The sequence below is a fragment of the Cricetulus griseus genome, chromosome 3, assembly GCF_003668045.3.
Source record: "Cricetulus griseus strain 17A/GY chromosome 3, alternate assembly CriGri-PICRH-1.0, whole genome shotgun sequence".
In the NCBI taxonomy this organism is placed as follows: domain Eukaryota; kingdom Metazoa; phylum Chordata; class Mammalia; order Rodentia; family Cricetidae; genus Cricetulus; species Cricetulus griseus.
The window spans coordinates 274108743-274127170 of record NC_048596.1 but is presented as its reverse complement, the minus strand read 5'-3'; the positions used below and the strand labels follow the sequence as shown (position 1 = coordinate 274127170).

Sequence of the window (18428 nt, the reverse complement as noted above, 5' to 3'; positions counted from 1 at the left end):
ACTCAACTGATCTTCAATTATCTATGCAGCCAAGAGTAACCTTTGACTACTGACCTTCCTCCTTTACCTTTCAAGTTCTGGGATTCTGAGAAGTGCCTGGCTTACTGTAGCTTTGTAGTATGTCTGGAAAATCTGCAATGTCTCAAGTTTTGTTCTTTTTTTTTTTTTTTTTTCTCAAGGCTGCCTTTGCTGCTGGAGGTCACATGTGACACAATACACATTTAGGATATTTCTCTACTTTTATGAAGAATGTTACTGGCATCTGGATAGGAATTATCCCAAATCCACAAATCACTTATAGTATGAATATTTTAGTATTAATTTCACCAACACAGGACATGCCCCCATTTTAGGGAAGGTGGTGCCTGTTTGCTTATTTTTTGGGAGAGGCCACGTAGCCCAGGCTGACCTAAAGATCAGTAAGAATGTAGCACTGCTCTCCTTGATTCACAGCAAACAGACGACCAGAGCTAGACTGAGGCGGATCTTCTCACCCAACTGACAGTCTAATATTCATTGAGATCATATTTCCTCCAGATCCCTTATAATTAGTTATCTTGGTAGTTAGTAGTAATAACTGTAAATAGTCCTACATTTACAATTTTCCTATGTCAAGTTGACCATGTTACAAAAATGTCGCTAAGAGGTGCAATCGTTTTTAAAAACTAAATGTTTAGAAATAAGGTAGGGCTGGGTATACACTCGGGGTAGAGTACGGGAAAAAAGAAAAGAAGGGACATCTTCCCGTTCACTTGATGACAGCACTCAGGGGAAGTGGGATGACTCACAGGGATCACAGGAGGAAGGGCAGTTTACGTGGAAATGCCGCCTTTGGTCCATTTCTTACTCTGTACAGGTTTAAAAGGTTGGGAAGACTCTAGTTCAGCATGTTGAAGTTATTCTGGATGCACAAACAGATGCATGACTGGGCACAGCATTCTGTTGTGCACTGTGCTGTGGCCTCTGATGCAGTGAACCCTCTGGAGAAGAAGGGTTTCCTGTGGGGAGCTAAAGGAGTGACACAGTGGCCTGTTGCAGTCGCTTCGGCCTCAGATAATAAATCCTCTTCTGGGAAGAGAGGGTCAGAGCTCACACTCAGCTTCTTAAGATGCCGCTGCGTCTGAGCTGATGCCACGCATGGTGCACTGCCCTGCAAATGCAGCAGCTGGGAGTGGAGGCAGGACACTCAGGAGTTTGTCATCTGTGGATACACAGCTAATTTGAGGCTAGCATGAGCTATGTATGAAACTGTCTCAGAAAACAAGACAAACCCTAAACCCCCCAACCAAACTAAAACAATCCCGCTCTAGCTTACAGACTGGCAGGTTATATTCACAGCAAGAACAATGCCCTTGCTTCCATTTATTTATGTGCGTGCGTGCGTGCGTGCGTGCGTGCGTGTGTGTGTGTGTGTGTGTGTGTGTGTGTTAGTGTGTGTGTGTGTGTACTCGTGCACACTCCCCATCCCCCAGTCTCTAACTCCCAGGTGCCAGGATTATAGCTGTGCACTATTGTGCCGTGTTCACGTGGTGCTGCTAACTAAAGCCAGGGCTTTGTGTGTGTGTTAGGCAACCACTCTACCAACTGAGCAACATTCCCAGCCCTGACCATACTAATAGGAAGCGCCCTTAATTATTTCCCGTGATGCCAGGTGGCACTTTTACGTTAAGGATGCTGGGATGGCCTCCTCCTTCACTGTGACTCCCCAGGGATGCAGGCAGGTCTCAAAGGCGGAGGAAAGAGAGATGTCCTAAGGATGCTCAGACTTTGGTAGAGGCTGTGGAGATCTTCAATCAAGCAATGTGGACCTTATCCAGGGACTTAAATCAGAGGTTAAGGCTGGATCGATGGCTAGGCAGTTAAGAATATTTGCTGTTCTCTCAGAGGACCTGAGTTCAGTTCCCACCAGGTGGCACAACCACCTCTAACTCCAGCACCAGGGAATCAACCCCTTCCTCTGGTCTCCTTGGGCATCCATAATTACCTACCCACAGATACACATAAACACATAATTACAAAAATAAATCTTGAGCCAGGTGGTGTAGGAGGCACATGCCTTTAATCCCAGCACTCGGGAGGCAGAGGCAGGCGGATCTCTGTGAGTTCAAGGCCAGCCTGGTCTACAGAGCGAGTGCCAGGACAAAACAAAGAAAAAAAGAAAAAACAAAAACAAAACATAAAACAAATTTTTTTTTTTTTTTCTGTGCAGCGCTGGTAGTCCTAGAACTTGCTCTTAGACCAGGATGACCTAGAACTCAGATCTGCCTCCCTCTGCTTCCCAAGTGCTGGGATAGTTTATTTTCTTATATAGACTAGGACCACATGCCCGGGGGTTGCATTGTCCACATTTTTTTCTTAACAAACAAACAAAAAAAACCAAAAAACTTTAAGCCAGGTGGTGTTGGTGTTGTCAGAGGAACACGCCCTACGCCTTTAATCCCAGCACTCAGGAGGCAGGAGCAGGTGGATCTTTGTGAATTTGAGGCCAGCCTAGTCTACATAACCAGCTCCAGGACAGCCAGAGATACACAAAGAAACCCTGTCTTGAACACAAACAAAACACACCCATACACCCACACCCACACCCACACCCGAACAATATAAACTGGTGGCTCTTTTTTTTTTTTTTTTGGTTTTTTGAGACAGGGTTTCCCTGTGGCTTTGGAGCCTATCCCGGAACTAGCTCTTGTAGACCAGGCTGGTCTCGAACTCACAGAGACCCGCCTGCCTCTGCCTCTGGAGTGCTGGGACTAAAGGTGTGCGCCACCACTGCCCGGCAAACTGGTGGCTCTTGAACATGTACAAGATCCTGTATTTCATGCACAGCACTGACATAGAGCTAACGGTAATGATAATAAAAACACAAATTTGGCTTTCCATAATTTTTGTTTGTTTATTTGTTTTGAGACAGGGTCTCTCTGTATAGTCCTAGAGCTGGTTATGTAGACCAAGCTAGCTTCGTACTCACAGAAATCTCTGCCTGCCTGTCTCCTGAGCACAGACTGAGATTAAAGGCCTGCACCACCGCACCTGACTTCTACAGTACCTGAAAACTGAAAGATAGCAACACCAGGGGAGCTCGGAGTCTCACACACTCTTCAGTTGACCGTGGTGTCTTTGGGTTTTATCACTGAATTTCCTGCTTGTTCCTCTGCATTCCCTCCAGACAGGTTCCCACTACATAGCCTAGGCCTTTGATCCTCCTGCTCCAGCCTCCAAGTGTTGGAGTATACACCAAGCCCAGCTTGCCCGCTTGCCTTCTGTGCTTGCAAACTCTAGTTTAGCAGATGCAGGAAGCAGCATCTACTTGGGTAGTTCAAGGAGCTCCAGTGCTCGGTTCCCGAGCCAGTTCCGTGTGAGCCGCACCCTCTCACCTGGTGAGTCAGAGACAGCAGGGTCCGCCAGCCGCCCATAGTGCGCCATGAGTTTGAGCTTAGTCTCCTGCTTCCTGTGTTTCTTGCCCATATAATGCTGTTGAGCCATGGCAGGGTCATTGAAGGTTGAGTGGCACAGGCTGCAGAACTTGTCTGGGTCTAGCGTCTCTCTGCTCTGGTGCAAGGCTAAGGTGGAGGCCACAAGGAAAGGGTTTGTAAGGTGTTTCCACAGAGCTGTGGTGAGAGAGTTCAAATAGAAACAATGAAAAGCCACCCAGAAGGTGCCAGGCTCGAGTATGCTTGAAGTGAAAGGAAGGCAGTGTCACCTCACCCATTACACTTGGAGACGAGGCACTGCCTGTGAGACTCACATCACAAATGCCTTCTCGAGCTGGGAAAGGTGGCAAGAGCTGAGCACTCAAGTGCAAGGACAACTCATTTGTTTGCCAGGTTAGGAACATGAGCCCTGATGGTCTCACACTCTGAAGAGGCTCGTGTGTGCTATCCAGTTGCCTAATTGTAAAAGACCAAGCTGTAGTCTCTCTAGCCCTCAGAATTTCTTGGAATTTCAAAGCGAGTAAGATAAGAAGTGTGAATATTGCATTTCCATCCTCAATATACCCCAGTTACAAGCTGAAGTAGACATTCAAGCTCTGAGCCCATACAGAGTCAGGTAACCTGATTAGGAACTACTTTTATCATTTATTTATTTATTCACTTTTTTTTTTTTTTTTTTTTTTTTTTTTTTTTTTTTTTTTTTGAGAAAGGGTCTCACTATGTAGCTATGTAGCTTTCTGGATGGCCTAAGAGTCAAAGATGTAAATCAGGCTGGGACTGAAGTATGTGCCACCACACCTGGCAGAGACGCGTGCTAAGACTACACTAAATTCTAGGCAGTGTGTGGGAGAGAGAATGGTGAAGGTAACAATTATACATTTTGTACATACAGCTTCCCTTTTGGTTCTCACAAGCTCTCCAATGAGGCAGGCATTATTTTGCCTTACTACAGAGAAGACTGAAGCTCAGACAGTAAAAATGACTTGCTCACGAGTACAGCAAGTAGGTCTGCAGGCTACCAATGATACATCATCATCCATCATCATCAGAAAACATTCCTGACTCTGCTCAAAGAATTCACCCAGTCAGGGGCAAGAGCAGGTTCAGTGGCTAAGAATGCCTGGCCTTCTGTTCTTCCAGAGGTCTGTGTTCAGTTCACAGCATCCTTGCCAGGCGGCTCACAAAGCCTTGATTCAATTATTCTGGCTTAGGCAGGTAAGTGTACACACATGTACACACGTATGTACACACACACACACACACACACCATGACAGCATGTCATGTAGCATAGGGATATATTTGCCTGCTTATTCTTTTGAGTCAGGGTTTCCCTCTATAACCCAGGTTGGCCTAGAACTTCTTGTAGCCCAGGATAGCCTCAAACTCAGAAATCCTCCATCTCAGCCTCTCAAGTGCAGAGATTATAAGCATGAGCCACTGTTAACAGTGCTCTCCTTAGAAGTAGAACTTGAGTAGCATTTTGCTTGCTTTCAATGTTTTGCATGTTGAATTGGAATTATTCATGTATGTGCACCATTTTAACAGAAACAGAAAATTATGTGGTCTATGTTTATAAGCACATATACATGGAGTCAAGGATGAACGCAAAACAAATACAATACAAACAGATAAGTGCACACAGAGTTCTCAAGGCTATAGAAGAGCAATAGTACTCTAGAAGGTTAACAGTGCTTTGAATGGTAAAATCATGGAAATTCGTTTCAATTTATCTGTATTTTCTACAACATGCTTGTTTTCAGGGTTAGAGCTCAAATGAACCCATGAAGCAGTATGAACATAATGCTTAAACTGTAAGGCTAAAGGAGAAGTGACAGCAGAGTGGACACAGTTGATGCACTAGCTGCAAGAGCTGAAAGTGAGGGCGGATAACTTGCGCTCAGAGCACAGGTACTGGAGGCGGCCTGTTCCACACGAGTCTCTTGCTTGTGGGAAGCTATGTCTATGACATTACAAATTCAGTTCTTAAGAGAATTTTCCTTGGCCTAATGTTTAACATTGTGGTGCTATTGCTGTTATCAGCCCTCACTTTATAGGCAAAGATCAATCAGTCCTCATCTAAGTTACCAATTCAACCATAAGCACGGTCAGTGGCGCACTCTAGATCAGCAGTTCTCAACCTGGGGGTCGCGACCCCTTTGGGGGCGGGTCAAATGACTTTCACAGGGGTTGCCTAAGACCATCAGAAAGCCGATATTTACACTATAATTCACAACAGTAGGAAAATTACAGTTATGATGCAGCAACAAAAATAATTTTATGGCTGGGGGTGCCACACCATGAGGAATCACGGTCAAGAGTTGCAGGGTCAGGAAGGCCGAGAACCCTGCTCGAGATAGTGGCTTCCTGACCAATGACTACATTTCATGAGGGGATTTCACTCACTGGCTTTTTAATGGTGACAACAATAGTAACAACAGCTGTTGTTTAGTGAGTATCTGCCATATCCTAGACTTTTTTTTTGGGGGGGGGTTGCCTCTTATTATTTTTTTGGGTGCCATATAGGCCAGGGTGGTCTCAAACTTATAGCCAAGGATGGCACTGAACTCCTGATCTTCTTGCCTCCACTTCCCAAGTGCTGGGATTTGAGGTGTGTGTTATTACTCCTCGCTGTCCAGTGGCTTTTATTTGTCTTTGCGTGGTCCAGAAGCAGATGGTGCTGTTGCTTCACAGGTGCAGGAACTCAGGCACAAATGTAAGTAAAAGCGCCAGAAGTTAACTCTGTGCTGTTCTGACTTCAAAGTCTATATTCTGTTTCATACCCTGGGTAACTAGATTTGGATATGATTAGAGTGGATAATTATGAGTACATTTTTCTATCTTATCTTCAAAACCTTCTAAAACACCACTGTCTTGTTTCAGTGACGCAGGCAAAACAAAAGGATCAAAAGTTCTATCAATAGTGTGGTCTTGACCCAAATTAGACAACGCATGCGCGCACTTGTGCGCGCGCGCGCGCGCGCACACACACACACACACACATACATACACACACACACACACACACACACAGAGAGAGAGAGAGAAGAGAGAGGACAGAGAGGGGAGAAGAGAGAGAGAGAGAGAGAGAGAGAGAGAGAGAGAGAGAGAGAGAGAGAGAGAGATATCAAAGGCCTCCCACTTTTGACTAATTGCAGCTAGCCTAGGTTAAAAACCTCAGGATTCAAGATGAAAGTGAAGGCTGGACCAACAGTGACAGGGTTAAGGAGGCTAACTGTGAAGTCAGTGCTGGGGAATGGATTCACAGCAGCTGTTAACAGCTTGCTGGACAACACAGCATGTCCTGTTTTGAAGGCTAGCCCCCTGCCTTGAGAACAGGAAGCTTTTGTGGGTCAAAGTGAGCAGGGCATAACCTCAGCCCATGAGAAAGATGGGGAATTAGCGGTCAACTAGCAACACTTAATAGTCAGAGCAGGTGGGTGGTAGTAGGAGAGGCAAGTGACAGAATGCTCACAGTGTGTGTCGGCCTTTGGCACTCCTGATTTACAATTACTGGTCAGGACAAAAGCTGGGGCTAAGAAGCTTCTACAGAAAATCTTCGAGAACAACACAAATGGAAGTAAAGTGAACCCAAGTCTAAGGCCGAATTACAGTGAAGCAGGGTCTAGCAAAGGTTGGCCTCAAACTCCCTATGTAGCTGAGGATGACCTTGAACTTCTAATTTTCCTGCCTCCACCTCCTGAGTGCTGAGATTACAGGTGTGCACCACATCTGGCTTATGTGAGGCTGGGGATGAAAGCCAAACCTTTGTGAACATTAGGAACATTAGAACTCATAGGTATTCTACCAAATGAGTTACATCCCAACTCTTTTGTGGATTTTTCAGGGCTCTTAAAAGCAACCTCTCCAAGTCTGAGGCCTCAGTGAGCATTCTGAAGCACTGCCTGCCATTGGTGCCCCGAGGATGAGAGGGGTCCCAAGAGCACTACTCAGGAAACCAGTACCTGCCCCCTTAGTGGACTGCTGCTTCAGCCTTAAGTTCTTTGCGTGGGTCTTCCCCAGGTAGTGCGACTGAGCCACAACAGGGGAGGAAAAGGTCATGTTACAGATGGGGCAGCAGTGGTTCTTGTCTTTGCTTCTGCTGCTCTTCTGGTTGGGAGAGAGAACACAGGTCTGATCACGCCACTGCGCATCCAGAAAACCTCCAACGTTTCCCCTGCCCGTGGCCTGGTGGACATTTAAGACCCAACACACCTCAACAGTCTTCCCCAGCTGCTCCCTGTCAGGTTCTAGCACGACTTCCCATTTTATTCTGTTCCTTCCTTGCTTTGCTTGGTTTATCCCTACTGGCTAGAATGTTCCTCCACCTTCCTGCCTGGCATTAGGTCTACTATCAGCCTTCAATGACTTTCACTAAAAAAAAAAAAAAAAAAAAAAAAAAAAAACCCAAAAACCAACTGAACACGCACCAAGCCCCCTCCTATGTATATGCAGGAAGAATCAACCTCGATCCCCAGCTGAATTCCCAAAGTCTATCAGATTTCTATTACACCCTCTGTCACTCTGAACGGACAGTGGAACAGCTTAGGAGACTTTTATGCAAGCTCAAGTGCAGTGCTGGGTGTGGACAACTTGACTTATTTTTGCCAACTATCCTGTACTCTATTGTGCCGAGCACACAGTACAAACCCAGGGGTTTTAGCACAAGTTTGTTATCAGGTTCCATTTGTTACTATGGTTATGCTAGAAAGTGTATTTTAATCTTCCCGAAAAGCCTGTCCTCTGAATAAGCTGTTTCTTCAACATTTCTCAACCTTTGAACTGCAGACATTTTGAGTCTAGTAATTCCTAGCTGGTGGTGGGTGCTGTGGTCTCATCTGAGTCACTCAGTCATCTGAAAAACTGAAGTGCAAAGAGGAGAAATGGTCTTTCCTTTTTGGGTCCAAGCCACCAGGGCCACTTGGAAGTGATTTCTCGAGGGGAAGCGAGGTCCCTTTAAACCCCTGGCCACTGTAGCAGAAATGCAGTCTGGAGAGTAACCTCCTACTTATAGAGCGTTTCCTGGGGACTAAAACTTTACTTCCTAATACTAAAGAGGCAAGATCATCTTTATGAGTGAATCTCAGAGAGGTTAAGTGACTTTGAAAGTCACAGTACACTCAAGGAATTACAGCTTGTTCCAGCGTAATTCTTATAGTAATTCTGAGATAAAAAGTAAACGTAATTGCTTTCTAATCAGAGGAGGTATTTATTTTCCTTGATTGTTCAGGCCAAATGCTGAGAGTCTGTTTTCCCCACAGCTAAAGAAAATGAGCGCCGGGGCATCTCTCTATGTCCTCTCTTGCTCTGCTTCAATAACCCTCTGGGTGGCAAAGCAGAACAATGAATGATTCTATTTACTGAACCACTACTGTATGACAGATTCAGGGTCTGGTGCTGTTTTATAAATATTTTCTCAACTTACAACCCCCCCCCCAAGGTAGCTATAATGGTCTTTTTTGTTTGTTTTGAGACATTCTCTCATTGTAGCTCAGGTTGGCCTCAAACTTGCTATGCAGCGGAAGACAACCTTCAACTAATCATCTTCCTGCCTCTACCTTCAAGTGCTTGGTCACATCACATGTACACACCACCATGTTCAGAGTATTCCTGTTTTTAACAGAGGAAGAAATCAAGGCTCGGAGTCATAGACTTGCCCAAGTTAGACAACAGGGCTGAGACTGGCAGCCAAGGCAGTCAGAATCAAAGCCTGTGCTCACAACAAACCAATCTGCTTGGGATGCAAGCAGGCTCAACAATGCAGCTACATTACCTGATCTGAGTCGAGTCTCTTCACCTCCCCTTTTAGTGTCTCCATTCCATGGATTGCTAGGTATCTCTTCACTTTGTTGGCATGTTTTTTGCTCTGCAAGAACCCAAGAGAAAGATCAAAGATAGTCAAAGGCCAATCATTTCACAGAGAGGGCAGCCATGACACACCAGATTCTCACCGTCCATTTCACAGAGAGGGCAGCCATGACACACCAAATTCTCACTGTCCATTTCACAGAGAGGGCAGCCGTGACATACCAGATTCTCACCATCCATTTCACAGAGAGGGCAGCCGTGACACACCAGATTCTCACCACCCATTTCACAGAGAGGGCAGCCATAATACACCAGATTCTCACCACCCATTTCACAGAGAGGGCAGCCGTGACACACCAGATTCTCACCATCCATTTCACAGAGAGGGCAGCCGTGACATACCAGATTCTCACCACCCATTTCACAGAGAGGGCAGCCGTGACACACCAGATTCTCACCATCCATTTCACAGAGAGGGCAGCCGTGACATACCAGATTCTCACCATCCATTTCACAGAGAGGGCAGCCATGACACACCAGATTCTCACCATCCATTTCACAGAGAGGGCAGCCATGACACACCAGATTCTGAAGAAATGGGGGAAGAAAACTCATTTGCTGAGTTCCTATTATGTAGTAGGCCCCTCTACAGGCTATCACATTTAACCTTCGAAAATCTATGAGAATACTGTTGTCTATTGTACACATGGAAAAGCTCAGGCCAATCATGGTGAAACTTCCTGCTTATAAGATAGCATAACAGAGTTGGCTTCAAACTCAGATGTACGTAAAGCCAAAAGTCATTCTTTCCACATTTGATCCTGATTTGGTCGGGAGAGATGAGACTCACAGAAATTAAGTTCACTTCACGTCCCAAGCAAACATGCATGAAGGAAACATGTGGTCGCTATGGAAGACTGTGTGAGGCAGGAGAGGAGAGGGCTGGCACTGGACGGCAAGGCAAGCATGGCTATGATAGAGGCCTACCTGGTAGTGTGCCAGCTTCTGGGACTCAGAGATCAGCATGGCGCAGCAGACTTTGCACTGGGTGCTGGTGAAGAGACACTGGTTCTTCTGGATCATGTACTCCACTGTGGAGGGAAAGAGATCATGCAGGTGAGTCCAACAGCACTGCCTCTGGTCTCTCCCAAACACAGGCACCAATGATGGAGCCCAGACCAGCACACAGGCACATCTCCGCTCTTCCTCGCACCAAGCCATGACTCATGCTGTGCTTGCAAACCAACTGCATTGTGACTTCCTTCATATAGGCCAGTGTTCTTTACCTAGTCTCACATGGCTGTTAGGAGAGATGCCCCACGCTTCGCAAGAATTCCTGGCTCAAGGGATCCTTCTGCCTTAGTAGGTGTGACTACAGGGTCACACCCCCATTCACGTTAACCCTTTAAAACAATGTGGAGCTGAGGACTTCTTATGAAGCAGTTTTAAAGGAGCATGAAGAGATGCACACCTTTAATAACAACACTCAAGTGGCAGAGGCAGGTGAATCTCTGAGCACAAGGCCAGCCTGGTCTCCAGAGTGAGTGTGGGGCTTACACACCAGGCTGTGCAGGGCTATATAGTGAGCTCCTGTCTCCAATAACATTAATAGCAGTTTTAATGTAGACCGAAGGAGAGAGAGCCATTTAGGAAAAGGACAATACACACTATGGTGGCTTCAAAGGAAATGGCCCCCAGAGGGAATGGCACTATTAAGAGGTGTGGCCTTGTTGGAGGAAGTATGTCACTGTGGAGGCAGGCTTCAGGGTCTCACTAATGCTCAAGCCACACCCAGTGAAGGCAGTCCACTTCCTGTTGCCTTCTGATCAAGATGGAACCAGCACCGTGTCTGTCTGTTTGCACGCTGCCACGCTGTACCATGATGGTAATGGACTGAACCTCTGAAGACGTCAGCCAACCCAATTAAATATTTTTCCTTTATAATAGTTGGCTGTGGTAATGGTGTCTCTTCACAGTAATGGAATCCCTAACTAAAAAACACACCCAAGACATGGATGTGCTTCCCTTATTAGATAATTCTATAATTGAGTTTAAAAAATTACTTTATTTCATGTGTATGGGTATTTTGCTTTCATGCATGTCTGAGCCATGGAGGCCAGAAAAGGGCATTGGGTCCCAGGGAAATGGAGTTAGAGGCAGTTGTGGATTGCCAAGTGGATTCCCGAAATCAAACCTGGATACTTTGCCAGAGCAGCCAGTGCTTTAAAGTGCCCTGGAACTTGCTATGTACACATCAGGTTGGCCTAGACTCACAGAGCCAAGCCTGCTTCTGCCTCTGAGTGTTGGATTAAAGGCACAGGGCACCACACCCGATAGTAGCAGCCATTCCAAGTAACTGCACAGTGTGAAAGCAGCAATCCAATTGCTTCTCACTGCTGGAAGGTAACCTTTCGGCCTAGTGTGTACTGGCCTCCATAGAGGAAGAACACAAGCATGGGCCTGCATTCCTGAGAGTCCAGGAAAGGATCCCGATACAGGAAACCCTGATGCTCTGTATGAAGTCCTAGCTGAACAGAAAGGGTTTCTAAGAAGCTGGCCCAACCAAAAACCAGTACCCAGATGTGGAGGTTTTCAGTTTTAGGTGTCTTTGAACAACTTCACCTTTACTTTTAACTTTTTTTTTTTTTAAAAGAAGATTTATTTATTTATTTTGTATACATTGTTCTGCCTGCATGTATGCCTACAGGCCAGAAGAGGGAGCCAGATGTCATCACAGATGGTTGTGAGCCACCATGTGGTTGCTGGGAATTGAACTCAGGACCTCTGGAAGAGCAGCCAATGCTCTTAACCTCTGAGCCATCTCTCCAGTCCCTACTTTTAACTTTTTAAATCAGACGTGACCAAATCAAGATGGTTAGACTTGTTGACATCCCTACTTCCCAATGCATAGGGACCTGAAGTGTTAGGTAAGCTTTCTACCATCCAGCCCCAGCTCTGAGACAAAACTTGTCTCTACCCCCTTTTCCCCCTGCTCACAAAATGGATCGTGTGCCTCTTAATGCTAAGGTGACCACTCAGTACTCTCCTTCTGAGGCAGACAGACGGGGGGGGGGGGGGCGAGGCAGACAGATGGACACACACAGAGGAAAGAGCTTTTGCCACTGAGTCGTCGGCTGTATGAACACACACGAGTGCATGCGAGCGCGCTTGCGCGCACGCACACACACACACACACACACACACACACACACACACACACAGGAACGAGTCTTCGCCACCAAGTCATCATTGGCTGTGTGAACTCATCACCCTCTGCAGCTGCTTTCTCTACCAGTGTCATCCACTGCACTTCGGGTCAACCACTGCTGAGAAACCATTCACGGCTCATATGTAAAACTTAAGAATGTTTACGTTATTTTATACCGTTGTTTTGGGGGACTTTCTCTGGCCAGCCTCCTATGGCCATGGCTGGCAGTGTGTGGACCTTTCAGAGCTGCTCCCGGGAGTCTGTGAAAGCTTTGGCAGTGGGTGAATTTTTCTCTCTTTGGAGAAAGAGAACATCATAGTGCACTTGTCTTCTGTTTTTTTTTCTTTGATCTATTTTTAATTGTGGTGTTTGTGTGTCTGTCTGTGAGAACATGAGTGTGACCCAGGTACCTCAGCAGTTGAGAGCCACATGGTATGGGTGCTGGTAACCAAAATCAAGTCCTCTGGAAGAGCAAGACAGTACTTAACTACTGAGCCATCTCTCCAGCTCCAAGTGCAACTATTTTGATACAAAATATTGACAAGAGTCTATTGAAACAAAGAACGAGTCCCTTAAAAAATTAAATAAAATAGCTTGCCCAAATACTGGAGAATTCATATGTAAGGTGGCATAATTTGCCATAGCTAAGCTATGAAGTTAGCTAAATAAATGATTATAGAAAATGTAGGACTGGGGGGTGGAGAGATGGCTCAGTGGTTAAGAGCACTGGCTGCTCTTCCAAAGGTCCTGAGTTCAGTTCCCAGCAACCACATGGTGGCTCACAGCTGCCTGATGCCCTCTTCTGGTGTGCAGATGTACATGCAGATAAAGTGCCCATATACATAAATACATAAATAAATAAATCTTTAAAAAAATGTAGGGCTAATGAAATGGCCCAGGAAGTAAAGGTACTTACTGCCAAACAGGACTACCTGACTTTATTCCTGGAACCCACTTGACAAAAGGAGAACTCAGGGGCTCAAGGGTTAAGAGCACAGGCTGGTCTTTCTGAGGTACTGAGTTCAATTCCCAGCAACCACATGGTGGCTCACACCATCTCTAATGAAATCTTCTGCCCTCTGCTGGTGTGCAGGGGTACATGCCGACAGAACACCACATACACAATCCATTAATCAATCTTAAGGAGAGGAGAGAGCTCCTGCAAGTTGTCGTCTAACTGCCACACATAGCTATGCCAGTTCCACACACAGTGCACATTCACAAATAAAACAAAATGAAAAGAACATAGAAGACATGCTACATACACCCAACAGAACATTATACAGTCACAAAGGACAATGAAATCTGTCATTTGCAGAAAAATGAATAGAACTGCAGGGCATTGTTTTAAGTTAGAAAAGACAGGCAAAGAAAAACAAGCTCCACATGTTCCTTCATATGGTAGAAGCTAATTATGCTTCAAAAGGCACTGTTTATAAAATAAACACAAGAGCTGGTGAGATGGCTCAGTGGGTTAAGGCGCTTGCTGCCAAGGCTGATCTGAACTCCCGAGTCCCATCCCTGGGATCACATGGTAGAGGAAAAACTGACTACTACAAATTGTCCTCTAACCTCCCCACGAGTGCTAGGGCACCCATGTGCCCACACACATGCACATAAATGCCATAAAAAATAAAGAAGATAGCCAGACCTGTGGTGTATGCCTTTAATCCTAGCATTCTATGGTCTGAGGCTGGAGCCCTATCTACACAGAGAGTTCCAGGTCAGCCAGTACAACATAGTGAAACACCCCAAAAGAAGACAATCTTAACAAAATAAAACAAGAAATAAAGACAAGTCACAAAGAAAACATATGTGGACATCATATCTGAAATACAGGATTTGCACCCATAATATAAAATGGCTTATAATTCAGCAATAAAACAAATAACCAAGTTATAACATGAGCAATGACGTGCCTAGATAGTTCATCAAAGCATACAAATGAGTAGTAAGTGAAACAGTGGTCATGCCATCACTACTTAGTAAACCAGAAACCACTACAACTCAAAACAACTGGTGTGGGGGCACACGCCTTAATCCCAGCACTCGTGAGGTAGAGAGGCAGGCGGCTCACTGTGAGATTGAGGCCAGCCTGAACTACACAGAAGGTTTCAGGGCAGCCAGAGCTACATAATAAAGAGACCCTGTTTCAAAAGCAAAAACAAACAGTAAAACAACAAACAAGGGGAGGACATAGAGAACTAAAGTTCATGCTTCAAAGAAAGAAACAGAAATTGAAGAAGTCATTCTGGAAAGATTTGACAGTTCCTCAAAATGTTAAAGACACAGAGTTGCCATGTAGCCTAGCAAATTCACTCCCAGGAAGAGACCCCTGAGAAATAACGGACGTCCACACAAAAACTTCATAATCCCACAATGGAGTCACTGCTCATCAGGTAGAGGCCCTTTCCTCACAGGCCTTACAACCCACCTGATCCCACCATGGAAGAAGAGACCTCCACACAAACACTATGGCATTCATGAGCCTGTACACACACACACACACACACACACACACACACACACACACACACACACACACACACAAAGATTTTCTCACTGGGCATGATGGTGCACACCGTTTGTCCTAACTTTCAGGAGGCCAAGGCAGGTGGATTATTGTAGTTTTGAGGTCAACCTGATCTACACAGTGAGCTCCAGGCCAGCCATGGCTAGATAATGAGCGCCCTCTCCAAAAGAATTTCCCAGAAAGAGGTACAAACTAGAAACTATCCAGATAGTCCAATAGCAAATATACAAACATATATAATATACCCACACAGCAGGTTCCTTTTTTAAAAATTATTTTATTTTTAATTTTATGCTCATTGGTGTTTTGACTGCATGTGAGTCTGTGTGAGGGTGTCAGAAGCCCTGGAACTGGAGTTACAGACAGGTGTGAGCTGCCATGTAGGTGGTGGGAATTGAACCCAGGTCCTCTGGAAGAGCAGCCACTGCTCTTAACCTTAACCACTGAGCCACCTCTTTAAGCCCCAGCAGTGTTCTATTTAGCAATAAAAAGGAACACACACTATGACTTGGCTGAGCCCCAAAACATGCAGAGAGAAAGAAGCTAAACACAAGAGACTGCACACGGCAGGGTTCTGTTTGCTTGGGATGCTGAGGAAAAGGTAGGTCTGTGGAGACAGAAAACACTTTAGCGGTTACCCAGGGCCGGCGTGAGAGGAGATTCAGTGGGAAGGACGGGAGATGGACACTGCCTGTGGTGATGGAAATGTTCTGTAACGGGACTGTGGTGGGGACTACACAAGTCTCTACTTTTACCAAGAATCTCTGACTAGGGGGTGGTGAGATGCTGGGTTGGGTAAGTGAACTTGCCACTAAGCCTGAAGGCCTGAGCTTCTTTCTCAAGACCCGCATGGTGGAAGCAGAGAACCAACTCCTGCAAGTTGTTCTTTGTCCTCCATACACACACCACGGTACATGTGTGAGCATGCATATACACACCACGGTACATGTGTGAGCATGCATACACACACACCACGGTACATGTGTGAGCATGCATACACACACACCACGGTACATGTGTGAGCATGCATACACACACCACGGTACATGTGTGAGCATGCATATACACACCACGGTACATGTGTGAGCATGCATATTACACTCTCTCTAAATAATGTAAGAAAAAAATCAAATCGTTGAGTTGGGGGCTGCAGAGACAGCGAGCTTGTAGAAATGTGTGTTGCTCTTCTACAGGGCCTGAGTTGGGTTCATAGCACTCATGCTGGTTCACAACTGTCTGTAGTCCCAGTGCCAAGGGACCCCATGCATCTGTATACACTCTGACATGGACACACAGTACACATAATTAAAATAGAAGAGATATTTTAAATCATTGAGCGGTACACTTATCAAGGTTGAATTTATGATATATAAATTATAATAATGGAGGTACCACAGGAAGAAAAGCGGGCAGATGTAAAAGCTGCAGGTAAGTGAGACCACAGAAGTGATGACAGGAAATAAAGTGGGCTGTACAACGTGTGACATATGTACTATGTCCATGCATGTGTAAGCATACAGTTCATTAGGCAGCAGCTGCTGTGTTCTCTGCTTCAAGGGCCAGGGCACACTCTTCCCATTTTTGTGTATCCCCAATTCTGACATGCCCCTCAGTAGTTACTGCCTTTGTAGAGAACCAGGGCACCAGGGTTCAGTTCCCAACACCCAAATGGTAGCTCATAATGGTCTGTAACTCCAGTTTCCGGGGATATGATGGCCTTTTCTGGCCTCCTTGGGTACCACACACACACACACACACACACACACACACACACACACACACACACTCACTCACACACACACACAGTCAAACATGTCTCCCTTGCACATGGTGGGAAATTTCAATCTTATCCAGAGCAAGCAGTTCACAAACACATTAAACTTTCCAACTAGTCTGCTGAGCAAGCAAACCAACCAGGACAAAATCTGGTTTCTCTGCAGAGACCTGACTAGCACAGAAACCCAAATACAGTTCTTGTACATCTGGGTTAGCATTAAGTAGCTGGCTCTGGAAAAGACTGTTGGAAGAGGCCCACTCTTCCTGAATTCCTCCATCCTGTTACCCACCCAGTTTTGGGTCAAACAAAGCCATCTGTTAACTTCAGGTCAGAAGAGAACCCCAACTGAGTCGCTGTTCCCCAGAACTTTTCATCATTGTGACATGAGACATGTGGAGACAGCTGATTAGGGAGGCCGGTTTCCCTGGTTCCTGGATCTATCTCCTCTTTGGAGTAAGGGCTTGGCGACAGACACATAGAAATATGGTATTGCGGGCGTGAAATACGGTACTGCAGGGTATGGTGGTGCAAACCCCTAATACCAGCACTGAGGAGGGTGAGGCGGGTTCAAGGCTAGACAGGTCTACCAAGAATGAACTATGGCAAGACAGGACACAGACCTCGAGCTCAGGGGGAAGCTGGGATTCCAAAGCTCAGACCCGTCGTAGGGCAGGAGGCCCGCTACCTAGTTTCAGGGGCGTCACGAAATAAACCAATAAAGATAAACCAATAAACATAAGGTAAACCGAAGGAAGCCACTCAGATCCGTCAGCACTGTAAGGCTGAGCGGGAAGGGAAGCGATGAGAAGATGTGTGATTAGGGACAGACGGGAGTGGCAGCCGGCTCGGCTGCGGCTCAGGCCCGTCCATCTCCAGAGGGCAAGCGCTGCCCTCCGCTGGGTGCGAGAGGAGGGCGTGTTCCCGGGCCCGCACCCTTCCCGAGAGCGAGCGAGGTGCCGAGCGGGGCAGGCGCAGCGGCAGGGGCAAGGGCAGGGGCAGGGGCAGGGGCAGGGACAGGCGGCAGGGGGCGGGCAGGCGGTAGGGGCAGGGCAGGGGCAGGGCAGGCGGCAGGGGTAGGGGTAGGGGCAGGGGCAGGGTAGGGGTAGGGCAGGGGCAGGGGCAGGCGGCAGGGGGCAGGGGCAGGGGCAGGCGGCAGGGGTAGGGGTAGGGGCAGGGGTAGGGGCAGGGACAGGCGGCAGGGGGGGGCAGGGACACGCCGGGTAGGGCAGGACACGCGGTAGGGGTAGGGGCAGGCGGCAGGGGTAGGGGCAGGCGGCAGGGTAGGGGCAGGGACAGGGGCAGGCGGCAGGGTAGGGGCAGGGGCAGGGGCAGGGCAGGGGCAGGGGCAGGGCAGGCGGCAGGGCAGAGGCAGGCGGCAGGGGCAGAGGCAGGCCGTCCCGCCCCATCCCCGTCCCGGTCCCCGTCCCCGTCCGGGTCCCCGACTCACCTTCCTCCCGCCCCGCCGGCTGCGCACCGGACACAGCTTCCAGCAGGCGGCGCGCCCTCTCGCGGTCGAAGTGCAGTCCGTCCGGTTCCGGACCCTCCCGCTCCTCGGAGCTGCGGTTGGGTCCGGCCCCGCCAGGGTCCGCAGCCTCCTCCGTAGCCCCAGGCGGAGGACTCTCCATCTTCCCCAAAGCCGCGCCGTTGAAGAGCTGCGCATGCGCCCGCCGCCG

At 47.2% G+C, this 18428-nt stretch overlaps 1 protein-coding gene across 9 annotated transcripts in view; it reads right to left on the bottom strand.

Moving 5' to 3' along the window:
- Positions 1 to 18428, bottom strand: part of Znf346 (zinc finger protein 346) — a 25473-nt gene extending 7045 nt beyond the window's left edge. For 2 of the 9 annotated variants that reach the window (XR_004769424.1, XM_027409827.2), the window contains exons 1-5: positions 18203 to 18427; positions 10225 to 10328; positions 9203 to 9295; positions 7395 to 7539; positions 3375 to 3608 (exon numbers count right to left, since the gene is read on the bottom strand). Coding sequence is in view for 6 of the 9 variants with exons in the window: in XM_027409827.2 (XP_027265628.1) it covers positions 3375 to 3608; positions 7395 to 7539; positions 9203 to 9295; positions 10225 to 10328; positions 18203 to 18380 (754 nt within the window). In the remaining 3 variants the exon portion in view is untranslated. The other 7 variants (XR_004769425.1, XR_004769423.1, XM_027409828.2 and 4 more) reach the window with 7 other exon arrangements.